This window comes from Coenobita brevimanus, chromosome 54 (genome assembly GCF_032717465.1).
Source record: "Coenobita brevimanus isolate Jiangsu-jjx chromosome 54, ASM3271746v2, whole genome shotgun sequence".
In the NCBI taxonomy this organism is placed as follows: domain Eukaryota; kingdom Metazoa; phylum Arthropoda; class Malacostraca; order Decapoda; family Coenobitidae; genus Coenobita; species Coenobita brevimanus.
The window spans coordinates 7,192,921-7,211,928 of record NC_137007.1 but is presented as its reverse complement, the minus strand read 5'-3'; the positions used below and the strand labels follow the sequence as shown (position 1 = coordinate 7,211,928).

Sequence of the window (19,008 nt, the reverse complement as noted above, 5' to 3'; positions counted from 1 at the left end):
GTAGTGTAGTGTAGCATGGCCGTGTTTGTAATGGGAACACACACACCAAGGTCTTGGGGGTACAGATAGTTGACACAGAATGATTAACCCCTTCAGTGAGACGAAGTTAGTTGTATTTTACTCTTCTTCTTCTTCTGCGCGATCATTTTCATCAAAAAAGAGACGTCCTAGTGGAGAACTGTTCGAAAGATCTAGAAAATTAACAATCGTATGACTAGCAAGAATGTCAGGAAAAGGCCTTCCTCTGGCTGATGGGGTTAAGGGAAGGGGACGTAGGGATTGGTGGCAGAAGGCTAAAAGGGAGGCCGAGAGGCACAAGAAATGGGTGTGGTGATGACAATATGGTGTGTGGTGATAACAGCGTAGGGGTCCTTTGCCAAGCTGCTTCACTACGATGACTTTGTTAATCCTGGTGCTTATAGAGGATTAACGTAGAACTCTTGTAGTGAAGGGACTAATGAAAGCTAAATCTGACATCTCCTCTTCGAGAGCTAAATATAATCGCGTAGGTATTGAAAAAAAAAAAAAAAGAATAATAATAATAATAAGACGGATGCACTATATTTCCAAAGGTTCATTGGCAGAATAATATAATAATTTGGCTCTACGTCCTCTCCATATTTCGTTAGTAGCATCATATTCTAGTGTCCGGCATTCAAGATGAAGAGATGGCAGTTTTAGGTCGTCAGAGTGGACATAGAGTAGGGAAGGTGTGGGGTTAGGGTGAGTTGAAGGACATGCCAGTGTGTGTCGGGTACGGGAGAGTGGGTGTAGGTGTAGGTGACTGAGGAGAAAGAGTGTGCGTGGGCGCAGGGTGAGGAGTGAGCTCGTAGAATAGTCTTCGTAACACATCATCCGTAGCGAATTATTCTGTCAACTAAATCTCTGTATTCTCGTATGTTATGCATATCGTGTTAAGTACCGACACATTTAGCAGAAGAGATATATAGGCAGAACAGGCAGAATAAATCGCTAAGGAAGAGATGCTACGAAATCTCAAGCCACCTAAAATACGAGCCTGTGAGCGAAGAAAGGAGGGTGTGGGCGAGTGTTTGGGTTTGGAAGGAGAGAGGCGGATGTTCAGGCGGCGTTATACTGGAAAGGGATAGTGGGTTTGCCAAAGAGTAGTTTGTGAAAGGAGGATGTGCTGGGTAAAGAGAGACGGGCGAGGGAAGGTGAGCGAGGGGGAGGGAGGTGGAGGGTAAGGTGAAGGTCAGTGTAAGAAAGGAATAGATAAGCTAGCCTGGAGGAGAGGCGTGTGGCGGGGGAAGGGTTAGTTCCGGTGAGAGAGAGAGAGAGAGAGAGAGAGAGAGAGAGAGAGAGTGCGCGCTACAAGGACAAGTATTACTTCAAAAGGTCTTACGACCCATTTTGAGGATGTACCATTAATGAAGTTGCCAGATACACGTTGCTACTCAAATAGTGAGAAAAAGTACAGCAAAATTGAAGGCTCTTCCCACCCGCCTCTACCACCCGCAGCGTGGGCACGAAAAAAGAAATAACTTACCGTAGTTGGAAAAGTTCAGGCCAGGAAATTTTGCAGGATAGAAGGAGACATTCATTCTACTATTAAACAAGGTTTAACTGTGCTTTGTGTAACTAAGTCTTGATCTGTTCTGTCAAGGAACTGTAAACAACTTCTAGCTTTCGATAGCTGATTTCTGGTACTACAGATCTTGTAACCTAAGAAATTAAATATTTTAGTATGAAACACTTAAGTTGAGCTTGCATCCATGATTCCTAAATGAGTTGATATTTAAACTAATTACTGTATGTGTTGGTAGTCGATGTATTTAAACCCGTGAAGGATTTTGTGAACCTCAGTTAGGTGTCAGCGTACATGCCTAGTCTCTGACGAAAAGAATCCCAGTGTCTGCAAGCTTTCGAGTATCTCGTGTGCCCGTTTTAGCGATTTAGCAGCTCGCCCCTGTACTCTGTCAAGCTTGCGATTTCAGAATCGGTGGCCAGATATGCACAGCATGTACCAGATGCAGCCATATAGGGGAATTGTAGAGAGAGAACTATGTCCTTGTTTCTGTACTTAAATCGCCTCTTTATAGACTTAGAAGCCTCTGTGCTTTCATCTCTCCTTCATTGCATTATTAGGAGAACTTGAGGTCTGCTGATGTTACACTTGGGTCTGTCTACAAGTCAATACTGCCGACTGCACTTCCTCACAGAGAGTACACCTTGGATTTGCAGGACCAGTGAGCATCACCATACATTTGACCAGGTTGAACAGCAGTTGCCACTGTTCAAACCACTCTCCTGTCATAACCAAATCACTTCGTAGTTCTTCTGTTTTCACGAGTAACGAAGCATTACTGTTTAGCTTTGTGTCGACAGCAAATGTTGCAAATCGAGTGATGATGGCCGCATCTCTATTGTTGATGAAAAATAACAGTTGACTTGTAATTGAATCCTGGGGCACTGCACTTGTTATTGATGTACTGTACAGTCAGAGGTTTCTCCTTTGACTACTTCCGTTTGGAGGAGGAGAGAGAGAGAGAGAGAGAGAGAGAGAGAGAAGGGGGGGGGAGTAAGGAGAGAGGGAGAGGGAGGAGAAGAAAGAAGTAGATAATTTAGCTTGAAGGAGAGGCATGTCGGGTTGGGGGGGGGGGTGAGTTCCGGTGCAATGGCCGAACCTCACCTCGACCCAAGCCCGTTCCTGGTCACCTGCCAACCTGCCCATTTCTCTCCCTCCCTTCTACCCCACCTTCTCTCCTTCACATCCTCCTCCCTCTGCCTCCCACTCTCCTATGCTACCTCCATGCTCCTATCCCTCTCCCTACACTAAGGAGTAAGGCAATGTGCGAATACAGAATATGGGCGAAAGACCGATGAGTCATGAGGACATCCCTCCCTGCACTGATTCACGCCTAGTTTTAACCAGTGCAAAGCAGTGGACGTCTTTGAGCTGAAGGTTGTAATTGTGGGAGCATAGTTAGGAGTTATTGAGTAAGTAAATGTAGAGTGTGGTTTTGAGTTCTGAAAGACTGAGTGAATGTTGGATGTGGTTATGAGTGGGTTAATACTGAGTGCAGTTTTGAGTGAGTGAGTGAATACTGAGTGCGGTTATGAGTGAGTGAGGGAATACTGAGTGCGGTTATGGGTGAATGAATACTGTGCGTGGTTTTGAGTGAATGAATACTATGCGTGGTTATGAGTTTTGGTGCTGAATGCTGTTATGTAGGTGTTTGGGGCTTATAACGTGGCCTGGTAAAGATAATCCGTGTGTCCTCGTGCACCTCACACCTATGGAGGGTGCTGGTCATGCTGCTGGCGAGTGTGGGGCCGCCGCGGGTGTCCTCAGGGCCTGGCGGGATGGCTACAGCTGGATCACTGGGCCTTCACCGCACTGAAATACATCATTAACCTCTTCAGCCAGATGACAGAGTTGTGGCTGTTTCTTGATACTACTACACATTTTTATTCTGATTTATGGTGACTTCAAAAATGATAGATAACGTACTGTACAGTCTTCAGTAATCCTGTGACTGGCGGGATTTAGGTCAAAGTTAATTAAAATCGTCTGGAGATTGTAATAGTAAATTTAAAGTGCACCATCTGACTGATATTATTGTCACATTAACTATCAGAATATGTTTTTAATAATTTTCCCTTTAGTGCTAATCGAAGGGTTTCAGGACCAAGAGAAACGGAATGGACCGAAAGGCATTCACGTGGACCGAAAGACATTCACGAAGTTTCTGCGATTTGTAAAACTGATCTATGCATTTCTGTATTCACTTTAACTTGGTTCAAAATTACCATCTCCATCTTGAATGCTAAGCTGTAACAAGATTGTTGTTGTTGTTGTTGTTTTCCCATTTCGGGGGATAGGGAGTTGAGGGCTGTTCGGTTATATACTGTACCCTAAATACCCACCACATGAAGGCGTCCCTCTCCAGCACCTTACAAGAGATTACCAATATAATATGGTGCTGGTCGCGAAAGTGTTTTGGAAATGATGTAGAGCTGAAGTATCTTGATCTGCCAGTGAGCTACAGGAAATAAGCTGTAAAATGACGAAATCTTTGCCAAGTTACGGTGGCGGAGTTATAGGGAGATATTAACGTGAGGCTGACTAATATTGTTGTAAGCATTACAATATAGCAAGTAACTGAAGAGCAGTCACAAATACGAGCTCGGAGAGAAAGTGAATGGGATTTAAGATTTCACTAATTTCGGTCGACGTGATTCAGATGATTAAGGAACTACGTGGGGAAAGTCAGAGTAGGTTGAAGAATATAAATGAGGATGTCAGTCTTGACAATCACATAGCACAGAGACGCTGTACTAGATTTGAAATTTCACATTTTCGACAGCCATTATTTCTAGGATTTTGTTTGTTTCTTAATTTTATTTGTAATGGTGGTGTGTTGTTTTCAGAAGCCTCATAATATCAGAAACATGTAATAGGTTTTGTAGCAACAGTCAGCAAGTGTGCTTGTGTGTGTAGTCTGTGGTTCATTGCGTCGTAGTGGAGTGATGACTTTTACAGAGGCTGTTTTAACTGTGTGCTGACCTCCACACACAGCTTATGCCTTATCAGCTCATCTTACCCTGTAATTCAGTTCCCACAACATCTTATTATGATTAATATCTTTTTTATTTCCGTATTGTTTTAAGCCGCGACTTGGAGCTTCGAGATGAGCAAAAAATATAGTTGTAAAGAAAGGAAATGCCAAGGTCATGTTGTCAGTGGCCGACCACTCCGCTCTTCTGGGCTGATTTATTACTGGTGTTGTACCTTGAAATATGTTTGATTTCTAACGTGTTTCGTATTACCAAAAGCAACATCTGCATGAACGTACCTCTTAATATAGAAGTGGACCTCGCACGAGGGCTCATATGTATGCACGCGCCGGTTTTTCGGTCCAGTGGCTTGATCTTGGTGTCTATCACTTCACATTCCGCCGCGGCCGGTATTTTAGGGTTCAATGGTGGTTGGTATTATGGCGCTGGCAGCAGCAGCACTGAGGGTCACAGGCCGCTTCTTTGTTTACCACCAGGACGCCGTGCAATTTTTATTAACTAACATTGCTGGCCGAGGGTGCTGAGGTTAGGCAAGTTATGGGCAGCAGATGTAACCACAACACCATGGATAAAACTCAGCGGTACACGCATGAGGATTTGTAGGAAGAGGGTGTTCTTCACTCATAACGTTTATTCCATTTGGTGCCCAGAACCTTCTTGGGCTTGTATCTATTCACAGTGAAATTTCCTTCCGTCATTTTTTTAAACTGTAAATTATCTTACGGGGTTGGCAATAGGGGCTGTGTCCCTCCCCGAACCCTCAAGTATAGTTCCTGTTGTGTCAGACAGCTAACGGAGCCTGCATTGGAAGCATACCCTTACTAAACTCAGTTTCGTTCTCTTGAAAGATGATTTTTTTTTTTCCCCCAAGGGTCAGGATTGGACGTGTACCCCCATTCCCGAACCCTGCAAGATACCGATATGGTGCTCGTGGTCTTCCTCTGAGCCATATACTGTATATACAGTAATTATGTTGATATTCAACACTGGAACTTGAAAACTGGTCGTGTTTAGTGGAAAAACAAAACGCAGACATCGTGAATTATATTCTGTAAGTATTTCCTCCCTAGGTCGTCATTATATCGTATACTTCGTTCATTTATTTATTTATTTATTTATTTGACCTAGGAGAGCACCCTAGTAATTAAGAGGTTATGGAGGCTGTATTCAGTCCCTTCCCCCCCCCCAGGCTTCAAGAGATAAAAAAAATAAAAGGTCATGTGACTGAAAGCTTCTCGTTAGTGTTTCTGCAGTGTTTTGAAGTTTATTGCATAGAGGACTCCCTCGTAGTGAACGAGTTAGTGAAGGCTGTGAGAGGGGATTGTTTGCATGTTAGCTCCTTCAGTGATATGGCGTATTTATGGGTTTTAGTCTTGCTACTTCCAGGCGATTTTATTCAGCTTGGAGACATTTTCGGAACTGCAGGGGAGAGATATGGCTTTCAATTACCCATTCACTAATGGAGATCTTTCCGAAATTGAATATAATGACTGACAGTAGAAGAAAAAAAAAACGTCCTCTGGTAATATGGGTAGTGTGATTTTTGCGATTAATTTGCTTGTCGTTTATTGCATCACATAGTTTTGATACGAGGTTAGGAATTACTGTGTCGTACATTTTGAAGTTATTAAGGCTGTCAGTACGATTTTGTCATTGTTAATATAGTTTTCCTGTTGCCAGATGATTTTATTCAACTTACAAAAGTCCCTGAGTACTGAATGGATTAGAAAAGTCTCCAAAACCTCCTTGAGTACTAGGTTAGGAATTGCTGTGCACAGTTTGTTGCAGCCGCCAGGTGATGATGATTATGATGATGAAGATGTTTAGTGTAGAAAATACCGCTCTTATTGAAGGAGGTAACCGCTCAATAATTTGACTCCCTTCAGTTCGTTGACGTTCTTTTAGCCGACGTCGGATTTTTTTTTTTTTATTGCATAGAGGACTCCCTCGTAGTGAACGAGTTAGTGAAGGCTGAAACTAACCCAGCCATTTCGAAAAACCACTCCATTGCTTAATCTAATCGCTTGGAGACAGCAAAAATATAAAACAACTTACATCATATAGCTTTAGAGGTTAAATTAGACTTTTAGAGAGTACAGAGACGCGTGTTGGAGAGATGAGTGTGGATGTTGGTAATTCTGTGAGTGGGTGTTGGTAACGCTGCAAGGGAGGACTGGGTGGGGCTTGGCTCAATTAGGGATGGAGCAACTGCACTCTCTCTTTTACATCTCTCTTCACCTCATTTCTTTCCTTCTCCCCATCTCCCTCTTTCATTTCACTGTCTCCTTCCCCCTTTCCTTTAATCTCATTCAGTTCCTTCTTCCCTTCTTCCTCTATTTTCTCACTCTGATCCTCATGCCTTTCGTCCTCCAGTTTTGATATCGCCATTTTTTTTTTATCCAGCCTTCGTGTGTGTGTGTGTGTGTGTGTGTGTGTGTGTGTGTGTGTGCGCGCGCGCGCGCTGTTTCTCCTCTTCCTTCTTCTTTGCTATCCTTATCTCATTCTAGTAGTTCAGTTACTCTTCTACGAGCTGCCTAGCATGGGCCAACCGGCCTACTGCAGTTATCCTCTCTTATGTTCTTATGTACCATTCCCTCTCCTCTTCCCTTTCCCCCCCGGCTAACACTTCCTGTTATTCACCAAGAATTTTTCAGTTCCCAATATATTATATACTCTGCCCAGTCCACCTTGCCGTCTTCCACTCCCAAGTACAAGTATTTGTTACTCCGTCGTGCCTTTGTCCACACTTCATATCCTCCCTTTCAGTCTCTCCTCCGCCTCAAAAATCCCTCCTCGTCTGTCCACAAACTCCCTTCTGTCTCCACACAATCTGCTTCCTTCCTTCTTTCCCACACCTTCCTTTCCTCGTGCTTCTCACACCTCCCTCGCTCTTGTCTTCCCACACCCTCCCTCGCCCCTGTCCCTCACCCTCCTTCGTTCCTGTCTTCCCACACCCTCCCTCCCTTCTGCTTCCCACACCCACCCTCTCTCCTGCATCCCACACTCACCCTCTCTCCTGCATCCCACACTCACCCTCTCTCCTGCATCCCACACCCTCCCCCGCTTCTGCCTTCCCACACCCTTCCTCGCTCCTGCCTTCCCACACCCTCCCTCGCTCCTGCCTTCCCACACCCTCCCTCGCTCCTGCCTTCCCACACCCTCCCTCGTTCCTGCCTTCCCACACCCTCCCTCGCTCCTGCCGTCCCACACCCTCCCTCGCTCCTGCCTTCCCACACCCTCCCTCGCTCCTGCCATCCCACACCCTCCCTCGTTCCTGCCTTCCCACACCCTCCCTCGCTCCTGCCTTCCCACACCCTCCCTCGCTCCTGCCTTCCCACACCCTCCCTCGCTCCTGTCTTCCCACATCCTTCCTCGCTCCTGTCTTCCCACATCCTTCCTCCCTTCTGCCTTCCCACATTGTCCCTCTCGTCCCTCCACACCCCTCCTTTTTCCTGCAGGGTGAAGTCATGGGGGGTTAGGGTAAGGGCAGGACAGATACAAGGCACATACCGGGAAACACAAGACAGTAGTGGGAGTCAGTGTTGTGTTTGGTGTGGATGCTTGTTACTGACAGTGGTTAGCTTGTGATCGTCCACTCCACACCTCCCATACCTTCTGTCGTCTCAAACTCTCCTCCCTTCCTCCTTCCTTTTTCTTTCCTTCTTTCCTCTATTCCTTCTAATAGCCCTGCCTCCCTCTCTGCCTGCCTTCTCACACTTCTTTATTCTTTCTTTCACGTCTTTTCGTCTTACAACCTCCTTCCTTCCATCTTTACCCTCTCTTCCACTCCTCTTTCCCGCCTTTCTTTCTTCAAACCCTTCATCCTTCCTTTCTCTTCGCAGAGTCCCTTCCTTCCTCCTTTCCATCCAGCCTTCCTTCCTGGCTTCCTTCCTTCCTTCTTTCCTTCCCACCCACAACTTGCAACCCTCCCTTCGTCGTTGCACTGTCCCCACTCGATGTAACCTGCAGCCTTATGCCAGAGTATCACAAGAACTAATGTTACCTGTCATGTCTGCTAATGTTACCTGTCGTGTCTTCTACCTCTCCCCCGGCCAAGTTGCGTACCTCAGGCTGCTTCTTGTTGTTCTTGTTGCATGTGGCGATGGTCCTCGTTGTGAAAGTTGTATTTTTTCATGACATCACTTGGTTGTGTTGGCGGGTTTCGGTGTCCAGTGTTTTTCTGTGATTTGCCTTCTTGTATTTCATGTAATCTGAGCTTGATGTTGCACCAGCCTTGCATGACCTGTGTGTGTGTGTGTGTGTGTGTGTGTGTGTGTGTGTGTGTGTACATCCCACACAATTCCCCCCCCCCCATCCGATCCATCCTCCTGTCATTGTCCCTTCCTCCTTCCTTCCCTCCCTTCCACCCTCCCAAACTAGCCCTCGTGTCTGGTACCACATTTCAGTGTCTTTCTTCCCATTCTTCATTCATTCATTTTCCTCCCTACTCACACTAGCTGCCCTTTACACTATATTCTGATACTGCCATCTTTCCATTCCACCCATATTTCTTTTTTTTTTCTCTCACTTCTCCATCCCTCCTTCTCTTCTTACTTGCGTCCTCCCTCTTTATTTCTTCCATCATTCATCTTTTTCTCGTCTCAGCTTGCTCTTCCTTCCCTCCCCTACTAACTTTCCTTCACTTCTCATTCCTTCCTTAAATTCTTCTTAATTCTCGTAACTTTCACCTCTTTTTTTTTTTTTTTTTTTTTTTTTCCCCAGGCTCTATTATTGCTGGTGTTATTCCTCTCCACCTCCCCCACAAAGCTGGTGATTCTCTCTCTCTCTCTCTCTCTCTCTCTCTCTCTCTCTCTCTCTCTCTCTCTCTCTCGTTATTTGTTTTTTCTGGTCCATTTGGTGTTATAGGGGAGAGTAAGGTTCCAAGGGCGCCATTATAGGTTGTGTGCGGGAAGGTGGTGCTCGTTGTGGCTTGTGAGGTGTGTTGAAGGGGGGGGGGGGAGGGTTGGGAAGGAAACTGCAAACTAGAGGAGAAGGAAAGGAAGAGAGAGAATGAAGGGAAGGGAACGGAAGGATGAAGAAAAGACAAAAGATGAGGCAGAAGATGTAGAATTAAACGGGGGAAGGAAAGATGAAGGGGAGAAGAAAAGCAGGGTAAAAAGATGGAAAGGAGGGACAGAAGGCAAGGGAGAGGGAAGGAAGAATGACATTAAAATACAGGGGAGGAGTAAGGAAGGAAGACAAGTAGAAGCGAGATAAATGGAAGTAGGATAGGAATGCGAAATAGAAAAAAGACCAAGCAAAAGAAATGCAAAGTATTATCATAAGGATATCAGGGTGAGAGTTGAAGAGAATGAGGATGATGAAAACAGCTGAGGTAACGGCGGAGGATGTATAGAAAACGAGAAGAGAGAGGGTGGCGCTTCAAGGACACTGGAAATACGAACATGCTATATGTCTGGAGTATCGTTTGTTTGTTGATATAAGTTTATGTGAAGTCGAATGTGCTTTAGTTGCTTATTCAAGAACATTAACTTCCCAGAGTAAAGTATGCAAATTTGTTTGGGAGCCACGATGGTGTGGTGGCTACGTATTCTCAATCGGCTGTGATAGTAGAAGGTGTTTCATGAACTGCTTTTCTATGACAGTAGTAAGAATCTCAGAAAAGGAGTATAAGAAGGTGGGATACTCTCTGTTGTTGGGTGAGAGATGAGAATTATGGAAAACAGGACACAATGCTGCCATAGGACTGTCGACGAACTCTTCCTTATGTTCGAAAGAAAGCCGCGGCGAACATTTGGAGTGGATGGCGGGAGTATGTTCTTTCATATGCTTCAAATGTATGCACCCTGTCGGTTCTGCTGATGACAGACTTTCACATGCATCACTCACTACAGATACCCCTTTCCCATTCGTACTTAGACTGCATGGGGAAGGGTTGATTGTGACTTTTACTCCCTCCGATGAAAAGTCTAGTCCTGCAGTGGACGTGTACGGTTACTCTATGTGTCTTATGTCCTCATTAATCATTTAAGAGTGCGGTGTTATTCAGAAATAACTGGGATGTTAAGTGGACAGGGATGATAGGTGAAACATGGATAAGTTATACCGGTACAAGAGACGAGATGAATCGGGGAAAGGAATGGAAAGGGTAGGTTTAGAGTGAAGAGAAAGAGATGGTGCAAAGCTGTATAGCTTGGTAACATATTCGTATCATTTGTGTCGAGTGCATCGAAACCTCCAATCTTATATCACTCCTGGTGTTTGTTTTATTTTCGAAATGTTTGTTTTACCACCACATTAGACTGTATGAAATAAATGGCCACATGCTGGGTATTGATAGTGTGAGGGATTCTTATGAATCTGGATTGTTCCCTTTGTTTGAATAATGTTGTTGTGTGCTGTGTGGCCGTGACCCTGAGGGCGGCCATATAAGCAGGGAGGACCACTCTCTCCCTTCCACTGGTTACCCATTGACCTTGTGTTTCCCATACATTGTCTCTTCGGTTTCTTTTCTCACAGTTGTTGTTGTTCTCACTGCAGGCTATCATCTTTAACTTCATCTCACCACCAAAATGCGCCTCTGGCATAAGTTGCAGCATACTTTCTATCCAATACAGTCTTTTTATTTCCAGAACGTATATCAAAAGAACATAACTGAAGCTTGTGAATGCTTGATGTAAAACTTTCAAAATCAGTAACATGTCACTGACAAAAAGCCCTTTCCATATAATATATGTATTTCAACCCGTGAACCACTTACATATTTTAATCTCGTTATTATGTAAATGATATTGACAAATAGCCCACTCCGTATAGGCTTGCTATATATGTGGTCCTTTCACCCTGTGGACATCGTATACATTTTAATTTTGGCATTTCCTTACGGTCCTCTATAGAGTTTATAGAACTGAAGGTGTATGATATTGCTTTCATTAATCACTTCGGTATGAAAATGTTTTCGTAATTTAAATAAAATCGTGCAGGGGTTGCTAAATAAAATAAAGATGACGTCCTGAATAACAAAGATCATTTACATAGCCTTCTGTGTGTGCGCGCGCGCACGCACACACACACACACACACACACACACACACACACACACACACACACACACACACACACACACACACACACACACACACTCTCTCTCTCTCTCTCTCTCTCTCTCTCTCTCTCTCCCCCTTCCTCTCTCTCTCTCTCTCTCTCTCTCTCTTTGTATCATTACATTGCTATCCCCTGAACTGACCCGCACCCAATCCTGACGCCCCCTCCTGCAGTGTACGTCACATCTTCGTCCACCATCCTGCTCGGACCGGCAGACGAATCACTTGAGGCTTCGGGCAGTAACTACTACGACTGCGCCTACTCCCCCGGCTACTACAATGCCTCCCTCATCTCATCCTCAGCCGCCAGCACCACCTCCTCCAGCCTCTACTACGAGAACGCCAAGATCAGGAGCATCTTCTACGAGGGCGACGAGAACGAAGCTCAGGAGATGAGCCTCTACGTCGAAGGTTTGTGTACCGGTGATTTCGACGCGTGAGAAGTTCTTCGCGGGTTTTATAGATCATGTTGAGATAGGAATGATTTTATGTATCTTTCACTTGTTATTATTATTATTATTATTATTATTATTATTACTCGAATAGTAGTTGATTGGACTTTAATCATTATTGGGTATAGTAATGGGTGTAGTTAGGCTATTATTTAATGTTAGCTTAGTCTGTGCACTTGCCTCTTATCAGCCTCAGTTATTCGCATTTACATCCCTTTGATCTGACATTCTGAAGTTTATGAGTTGCGATTTTTTTTTTTTTTTTTTAATTTTACGATGAGAAACCGAGACGACCTGAGCCAACTGAACGTGACTTACTGCTAGAAATGACTGAACTTAACTGTGTCGCTTCTCTCTCTGAACTAGCACGAAAGTAGGTTTGTTGGAAAGTGTGTGACATCTGCAACAAGAGGGGCGGTGGTTTGTGCGTATGTGTGCATATGGGGTGGTGGAGGATGCAGAGATGGAACGAAAGGGAGAGAAAACTGTCAAGAAACATGTAAATCTCGCGGGTCGTATTTATAAAAGTTCATAGTCTTCATAACAGTTAATTAGTGTAATTTTTTTGCATTGATATTATTTCCGTTTTTATTATTGAACATTTGGTTGCATTTGAGTCAGGCCCAAAGTGTATGCAAGCAGTTTCATACACGAATATGGCTTAGGAGAATTTATAAACACGGCCCGTGATTTTGAATTGGAAGGTGTTCAGTGATAAAGAGGAAATTGGTGCCCGGCTTTTGTTCCCCTGCCCTTCCTCTCCCTCCCCCACCACCACCACCATCTACCCCCCGACCACCATCACCACAACTCCAGCCAAGGTTCCCGCCCACATGTTATGATGACGTGTTGATGACGTAACTGACCAAACTGTGACGTCATGTCCTCTGTTGATGAGTGAGGTAGTGTGGACTCTTGATACTATAGAAGAGGTGAGTGTATAACCAGCAGCCATGATCTTCAGCTACAGGTAAGTTAAATTCTTCACTCCCATGACGTATTTCTTATAACTGCCACCATCAGACGATTTTATTCAGCTCTGGAGGGGATCTCTATATTGCTGCCATTAACCCCTTCGCTGAGAAGACCTGTTCTAAGTCGAATGAAATCGCCTGGAGGTAGCAAGACTAATTTACAAAAATACGTCACCGGACTGAAGGGATTAAGTGCAGCTTTTGACCATCGCCCTGGAGGTATATTTACTAACAGTCTAAGATCCGCTTTCTATGCTAACTTTGTGCCGTATTGCAACCGGCTTTGGGGGTTTCGTACAACCTCTTCCTTGGCGATTTATTCTCCACGTTTCACCTCATTATTGCTTCGCACGTTATGTGAACTGTGTTGACATTAAAGTAAATTGCGATGTTATGGTGTAATATTCACAAATCTTTAAGGAAGAGGTGTTGCGAAGCTTCCTGTTTCCTAGAATATTTTTTTTTTTTTTCCCCAGGAAGGATAAGGGAAGTTTCAAAGCCGAACCATAATAGCTAGGACATTCATTGACAAACAAAATTATTATCAGTTCCGCCTCATAGGTACGGTGTGTTTTTCTAGGGAGGAGAGTGCAGAAGCTTTTCCTTGTGGTGTTTTTCCTTAGAGACAAATTAGGGACACGAGAGGGAAATGATCGTATGTATGAGGTGAGATTCTCAAATTTATTTGCTATCAGTTCTATATTTACCTCCCACGTTGTGAAACGAACGGAGTGGTAATGTTTTCAGCTGTGAGGTTGGCTGGCTGACTTTGTTTGTGGGTAAACAAATATCTCATGAACGGCTTGAGCTATCAGCATGAAACTTTCAGGGTATCAAGATATGGCCAAAATCTTCGATGAGTTCGAAAATGGGCACTCGGGGTCAAGGTCAGGGTCGCCAAAATGGCTGCCAAAGGCCAGCTAGTTGACCTTTAGTGACCTTGACCCCGAGTGCCCATTTTCGAAGTAATCCAAGATTTTGGCCATATCTTGATACCCTGAAAGTTTTATGTTGATAGCTCAAGCCGTTCATGAGATATTTACCCACACACAAACAAAGCCAGCCAGCCAACCTCACAACTGAAACTAGCAGCCATCTCACGATGGGATCTTACCACCCGCGTGGCCAGAAAGTTTTTTTTTCCCGCACATAAATTTGCACCTCCATTTCTGATTTGACGTAAATTCAGGGTGTAAAATACACACACTCAAAGCCAACCAGCCAGCCTCACATCTGAAAACATTACCTCTCCGCTCGCTTCACAACGCAGATGGTAGGCAAGCAGAGTAGTAATGTTTTCAGTTGTGAGGTTGGCTGGCTGGCTGTGTTTGTGTGTGGGTGAACAAGGTATCTCATAAATGACTTGAGACATCAACATGAAACGTTCAGGGTTTCAAGATATGACCAAAATCTTGGACAGCCTTGAAAATGGGTACCCGGGGTCAAGATCAAGTTCACCAAAGGTCAACTAGTTGACCTTTGGCAGCCATTTTGGTGACCTTGACCCTGAGTGCCCATTTTCGAACTCGTCCCAGATTTTGGCCATATCTTGATACTCTGAAAGTTTCATGTTGATAGTTCAAGCCATTCATGGGATATCTTGTTTACCCACACACAAACAAACCAGCCAGCCAACCTCACAACTGAAAACATTACCTCTCCACTCGCTTGGCAACGCGGGTGGTAAACATTACCACTCTGTTCGCTTCGCAACGCAGGTGGGAAACATATCACTCTGCTCGCTTACCACCCGCATTGCGAAGCGAGCAGAGTGGTAATATTATCAGTTGTGAGGTTGGCTGGCTGGCTTTGATTGAGTATGTTTTACATCTTGAATTTACGTCAAATCAGAAATGGAGGTGAAATATTATGTGCCGAGGAAAAACTTCCGGCAACGTGGGTGGTGAGATCCATCGTGAGATGGCTTTTAGTCGTACCGTTGATATATTTATCTATTTTTTGGCAAGAACAACTAAAGGCCCATGAGGATTCTGCACACTCACTTGTATGTCATTCCTTCAGAACAGATCAAAGTTATTTCTACAGAGAATTGATAATAAGTTTGTTTGTGAATCTCAGTCCTGACCCCTGGATTGGTCTTGGTCCTGTGTACATGTGGTGATGAAGTGTAACTGGGGGCAGCATGGCGGTACTTGTGCATGACTAATAATTTGTTACGTCTTTTTGTAATTGCTTGCTCCTACTAGACGATTTCATTCAGCCTAGGAGACACCCTCTTGTAGTCAAAGGATTAATGAAGCATATACTTTTTTTCTTTTTTTGTGCCTGTTTGAAAATTCAAAGCTGAATAGAATCGTCAGGAAATAGCAAATTTGAAGCTGATTATAATGCTGTACTTGTGCAGAAGGAGTTGCAATTTGTGCTACGTATTGGCAGTTTCTGGCCTGGTGCTGTGCTCTGTTGGCATAGTCTCTACACTTACTCGCTCATTAACATCACATACCTTGCAATATGGTCAGCCGCTGCCATTATACAAAGTAGCCTAAGTTATCCTTTGGGTTATATTTCTATCCGTTTCGGAGATATCATAACACCCCTTCCACAGCGATTTATTTTGCCTGTTAAACAAGTACAGTATATAAATAACCAGCTAGAATATCAAGTGTAATATGCATAATAATCACTTATAGATACTACAGATTTGTTTTTTACCTAGAAAACAGTCATCTGTCACAACTTAAAGAAAAAAAAAAGTACAACCAACACATTGCGTCCTCTACTATACCCAGTTCATTTTAACATGGCCTTAAATGACCATCCTTCTATTATGAATGCTGAGCTGTGAAAAGAGACTGTTTGAAATGCGGAGAGGGACGTTGATCCCCCCGGATACAATGAAAACCCATGGAAATACATGATGCTGGACATATCATGGGCCATAGGAGACCCCCTCAGATGAAGCGAGTTTACTACTGTTTCGAGAGGCACATTTATTATACAAATTTGATCATTTGGAAAGTGAATATAGTAGAAACCTTAACTATTTTTTATTTTTAATGTGAGAGTGGAAATCCTGCATCTTGAATCTTTGAATAGTGCTGTGGTATTCATTACCCACTGCACATGGTCACAAGATTTTCAATATTTTTTAAAAATTTACCATTGGAGCTGGCTGCCGCCACTGTCGAAGGGAACCCCCCCCCCCCAATAAGTATTATGTATGTACAGTCAGGGAGAAAAGTATTGGAAATTGCTTAATGATCTTTCCTTCCATTCATAAACTTGCCCACATAAGATTGTCATACATTGTTTGCTTGTGGTATTTTCTAGTCAGTTGCATTATTGTATGCATATTCAGATAATAAAGTAATTTTTCTGGTCTAAGTAAGCTGTATTGAATATTTAGAGTATCATTGTACCCCTTCTGCATAATATTTTTTTTGATCAGCTGTAGGCTACACTACCTCTGATTTAGTGTAATGTGGAGCCTTCAGGTTCACTTCCCCCCCCTCCCCCACCCTGATCTGTACTATTCCGGCCATAGACTTGACAGTATGTTTTCCAAGACCCCATCTATCTATCTATAACCAGGTGCCTGAATCCCGTTAGGGGTGGCCACAGACAAATCGCCTCAGTGTCACCCTGTCCTCTGCCATTTTGCTGTCCTCCCCCCAGTTCACACACCCCTCCCTCATATACCTCTCCACCTCATCCTTCCATCTCATTCTCTGCCACCCCCTCCCTTTTCCACCCACCTCTCCACCGCACATACACTCTCCTCGTTAATCTCTAGTCTCCATCTTCCCTACTTGGCCAAACCATCTCTGTATTTCTCCTAATGTTTTCTATTGCATCCACATCCACACCACACTGCTCCTTCACTTTCTCATTTGTCATTGTCTCTCCATACAACTCCATATGCTCCTCACAGGTGAATCATTTCCACTGCTCTCACTCTTGACTTGTGTCCTTAAAACAAGGTCCAAGCTTCACTTCCATCTATTAGAGCGGATATCACAGTACTATCATGCAGTGACTTTTTTACCTCCATGTTTGCTTTCCTGTTTCTTATCACTGCTTTCAGAGAACCAGCAACCCCTCTTCCCTGTTATACCCATTCAAGCAGTTCATGCCCTAAACTTCCATCCCTACTCATCACACTATACTTCAGTGCACTCACATTTTCCATTATCTCACTATCCAGCCTCACTGTGCATTCAGTGACTTCATTTCTCTTGAAGACTCTATACTCATTTCCTTCATGTAGCAGAAGCACCACACTCTTTCTCATGCTACCTACCATACTGAGTACTGTATTATGCTAGGACTTTCATTCATGACTGTTGTGGTTGATGCTATTGTGTGTGAAAAGTCTAAGAAAGAGCTGTGAAATAAAATTGCTGGGTGCGTGGATATGATAGGATAAGATGTGCGGCAATTTGTAATAGATGTGGAACAAGAGTGTCTGTTATTCAAGGGATAGTAGTTTACTGTATGTGCATGAGTGGTATTGTCACAGAGAGAAGTAATATTAATAAGGCGGTGAAAATTGTATGGAGGTGAATCTGACTGCAGGAAGATGCACAGGTCAAAGAGATGTCTGGAAATGGTAAGTGAATGTTAGGAAGTGAGGTGTGAAAAACAAAGGAGCACACAAACTGGTGAGGGATAAACCTGGATGGATGATGTGCATGCTGCCTATATTGAAAATGGTTTTATTGCTCCTTAGTGACAAGGCTGGCCTAACAGTTAACATCACTAGGTATTATACATCAATATAAGCACAAAATGCAACTCTCCAACAATTTACTGTGTCTTCACTCAACATAACACACGTTCGCCCCATTCACCTCACTCTCACTGCCCCGGCAGTTCTTCAGAATAACTTCAACATATCTTTGGGCCCATTCGGTGTAAGAACAGTACCCAGATTTCTTCAAGCCATCGGGTGTACTGTATATCTAGATGAGCCAAGGGCCACAACAACAACATCCCATGTCCAGTGTCTAAATCTTACCCATCCATTTATAGTAGTGGGATGATGATGATGATTTAGCATCTTGTACACAGCAGTTGCAAAATTGTTATTTAAGATACTGTACTGCACACATATTAGCTGGTTTGCTTACATCCATCTCAAACTAACCATTAATATATAACCTCATAACATGTGCTTATTATGTACAGAAGCTATATATAGTATACAGTAGCTGGACACCAATTATATGGTATGCATAGGAGCTTGTGCTTCCCAGATTTATTTCAGTATTGATAGTTTGCCTATAATATTGAGTAATCACATGCAAATGCAAAATAAGCACAGTTCTGTAGTTTGGTGGTTTCACTAGTACCTCACCGAAATACAGTTCTCAGAAAATATATTTTAGGTTTCCATTGCCTTGGTTTTGTCAGTGATAGGATGATACCCTCAGGCAAGAACCAATTTCAGAATTATGAAAACAAATGATGCTGTTATAATTTATGATTCATTCTTGTGTGTACATCAGAAGTACACCACATTATTATATATTTATCAATTGTAAGTAACATCACGGAATAATGTTTAACACTACATAAAGGGTGATTCACTACTTTGAGCTCCCAGAATAACATCAGTTCTGTATATATGTTATTAATGAATGGATTTAAATGGAACTACACTTAAAAACTTTGGTTTAACTGCATGTCAGTTACACTTTATTTGAGAATCTCCACATCCTTCGAATATGAAGAGACATGCAGGAAATGAAATGCTGTTCTTCCTCCAGCGTAGTGCTGAGTAGGCATCAGTTGTTCAGCTGCATTGATTAAGTTATCATTCCATGCTGTGATGGAATATTTTTAATTTTCGTGATTAACTAATTTTTTTCCCCGTGGATGTTAGGTCCCTATTAGGGAAAAGGATTCATAAACAAGCCTCACATGATTAGCTTATAGAAAACTCTTGGAAAGAAGGCAGCCATCTTATTGGGTAAGTTCCACTGAAAATTTGCTAGTTTGGAACACCGGGTTCAGTTA

At 43.4% G+C, this 19,008-nt stretch overlaps 1 protein-coding gene across 1 annotated transcript in view; it reads left to right on the top strand.

Moving 5' to 3' along the window:
• The window catches only part of Exn (Ephexin), a 344,579-nt gene that overhangs the window by 122,870 nt on the left and 202,701 nt on the right, over positions 1 to 19,008 (top strand). Inside the window, exon 9 of the mRNA XM_080273353.1 lies at positions 11,778 to 12,014. Coding sequence (XP_080129479.1) covers positions 11,778 to 12,014 — 237 coding nt within the window. The remainder of the gene's footprint in view (positions 1 to 11,777; positions 12,015 to 19,008) is intronic.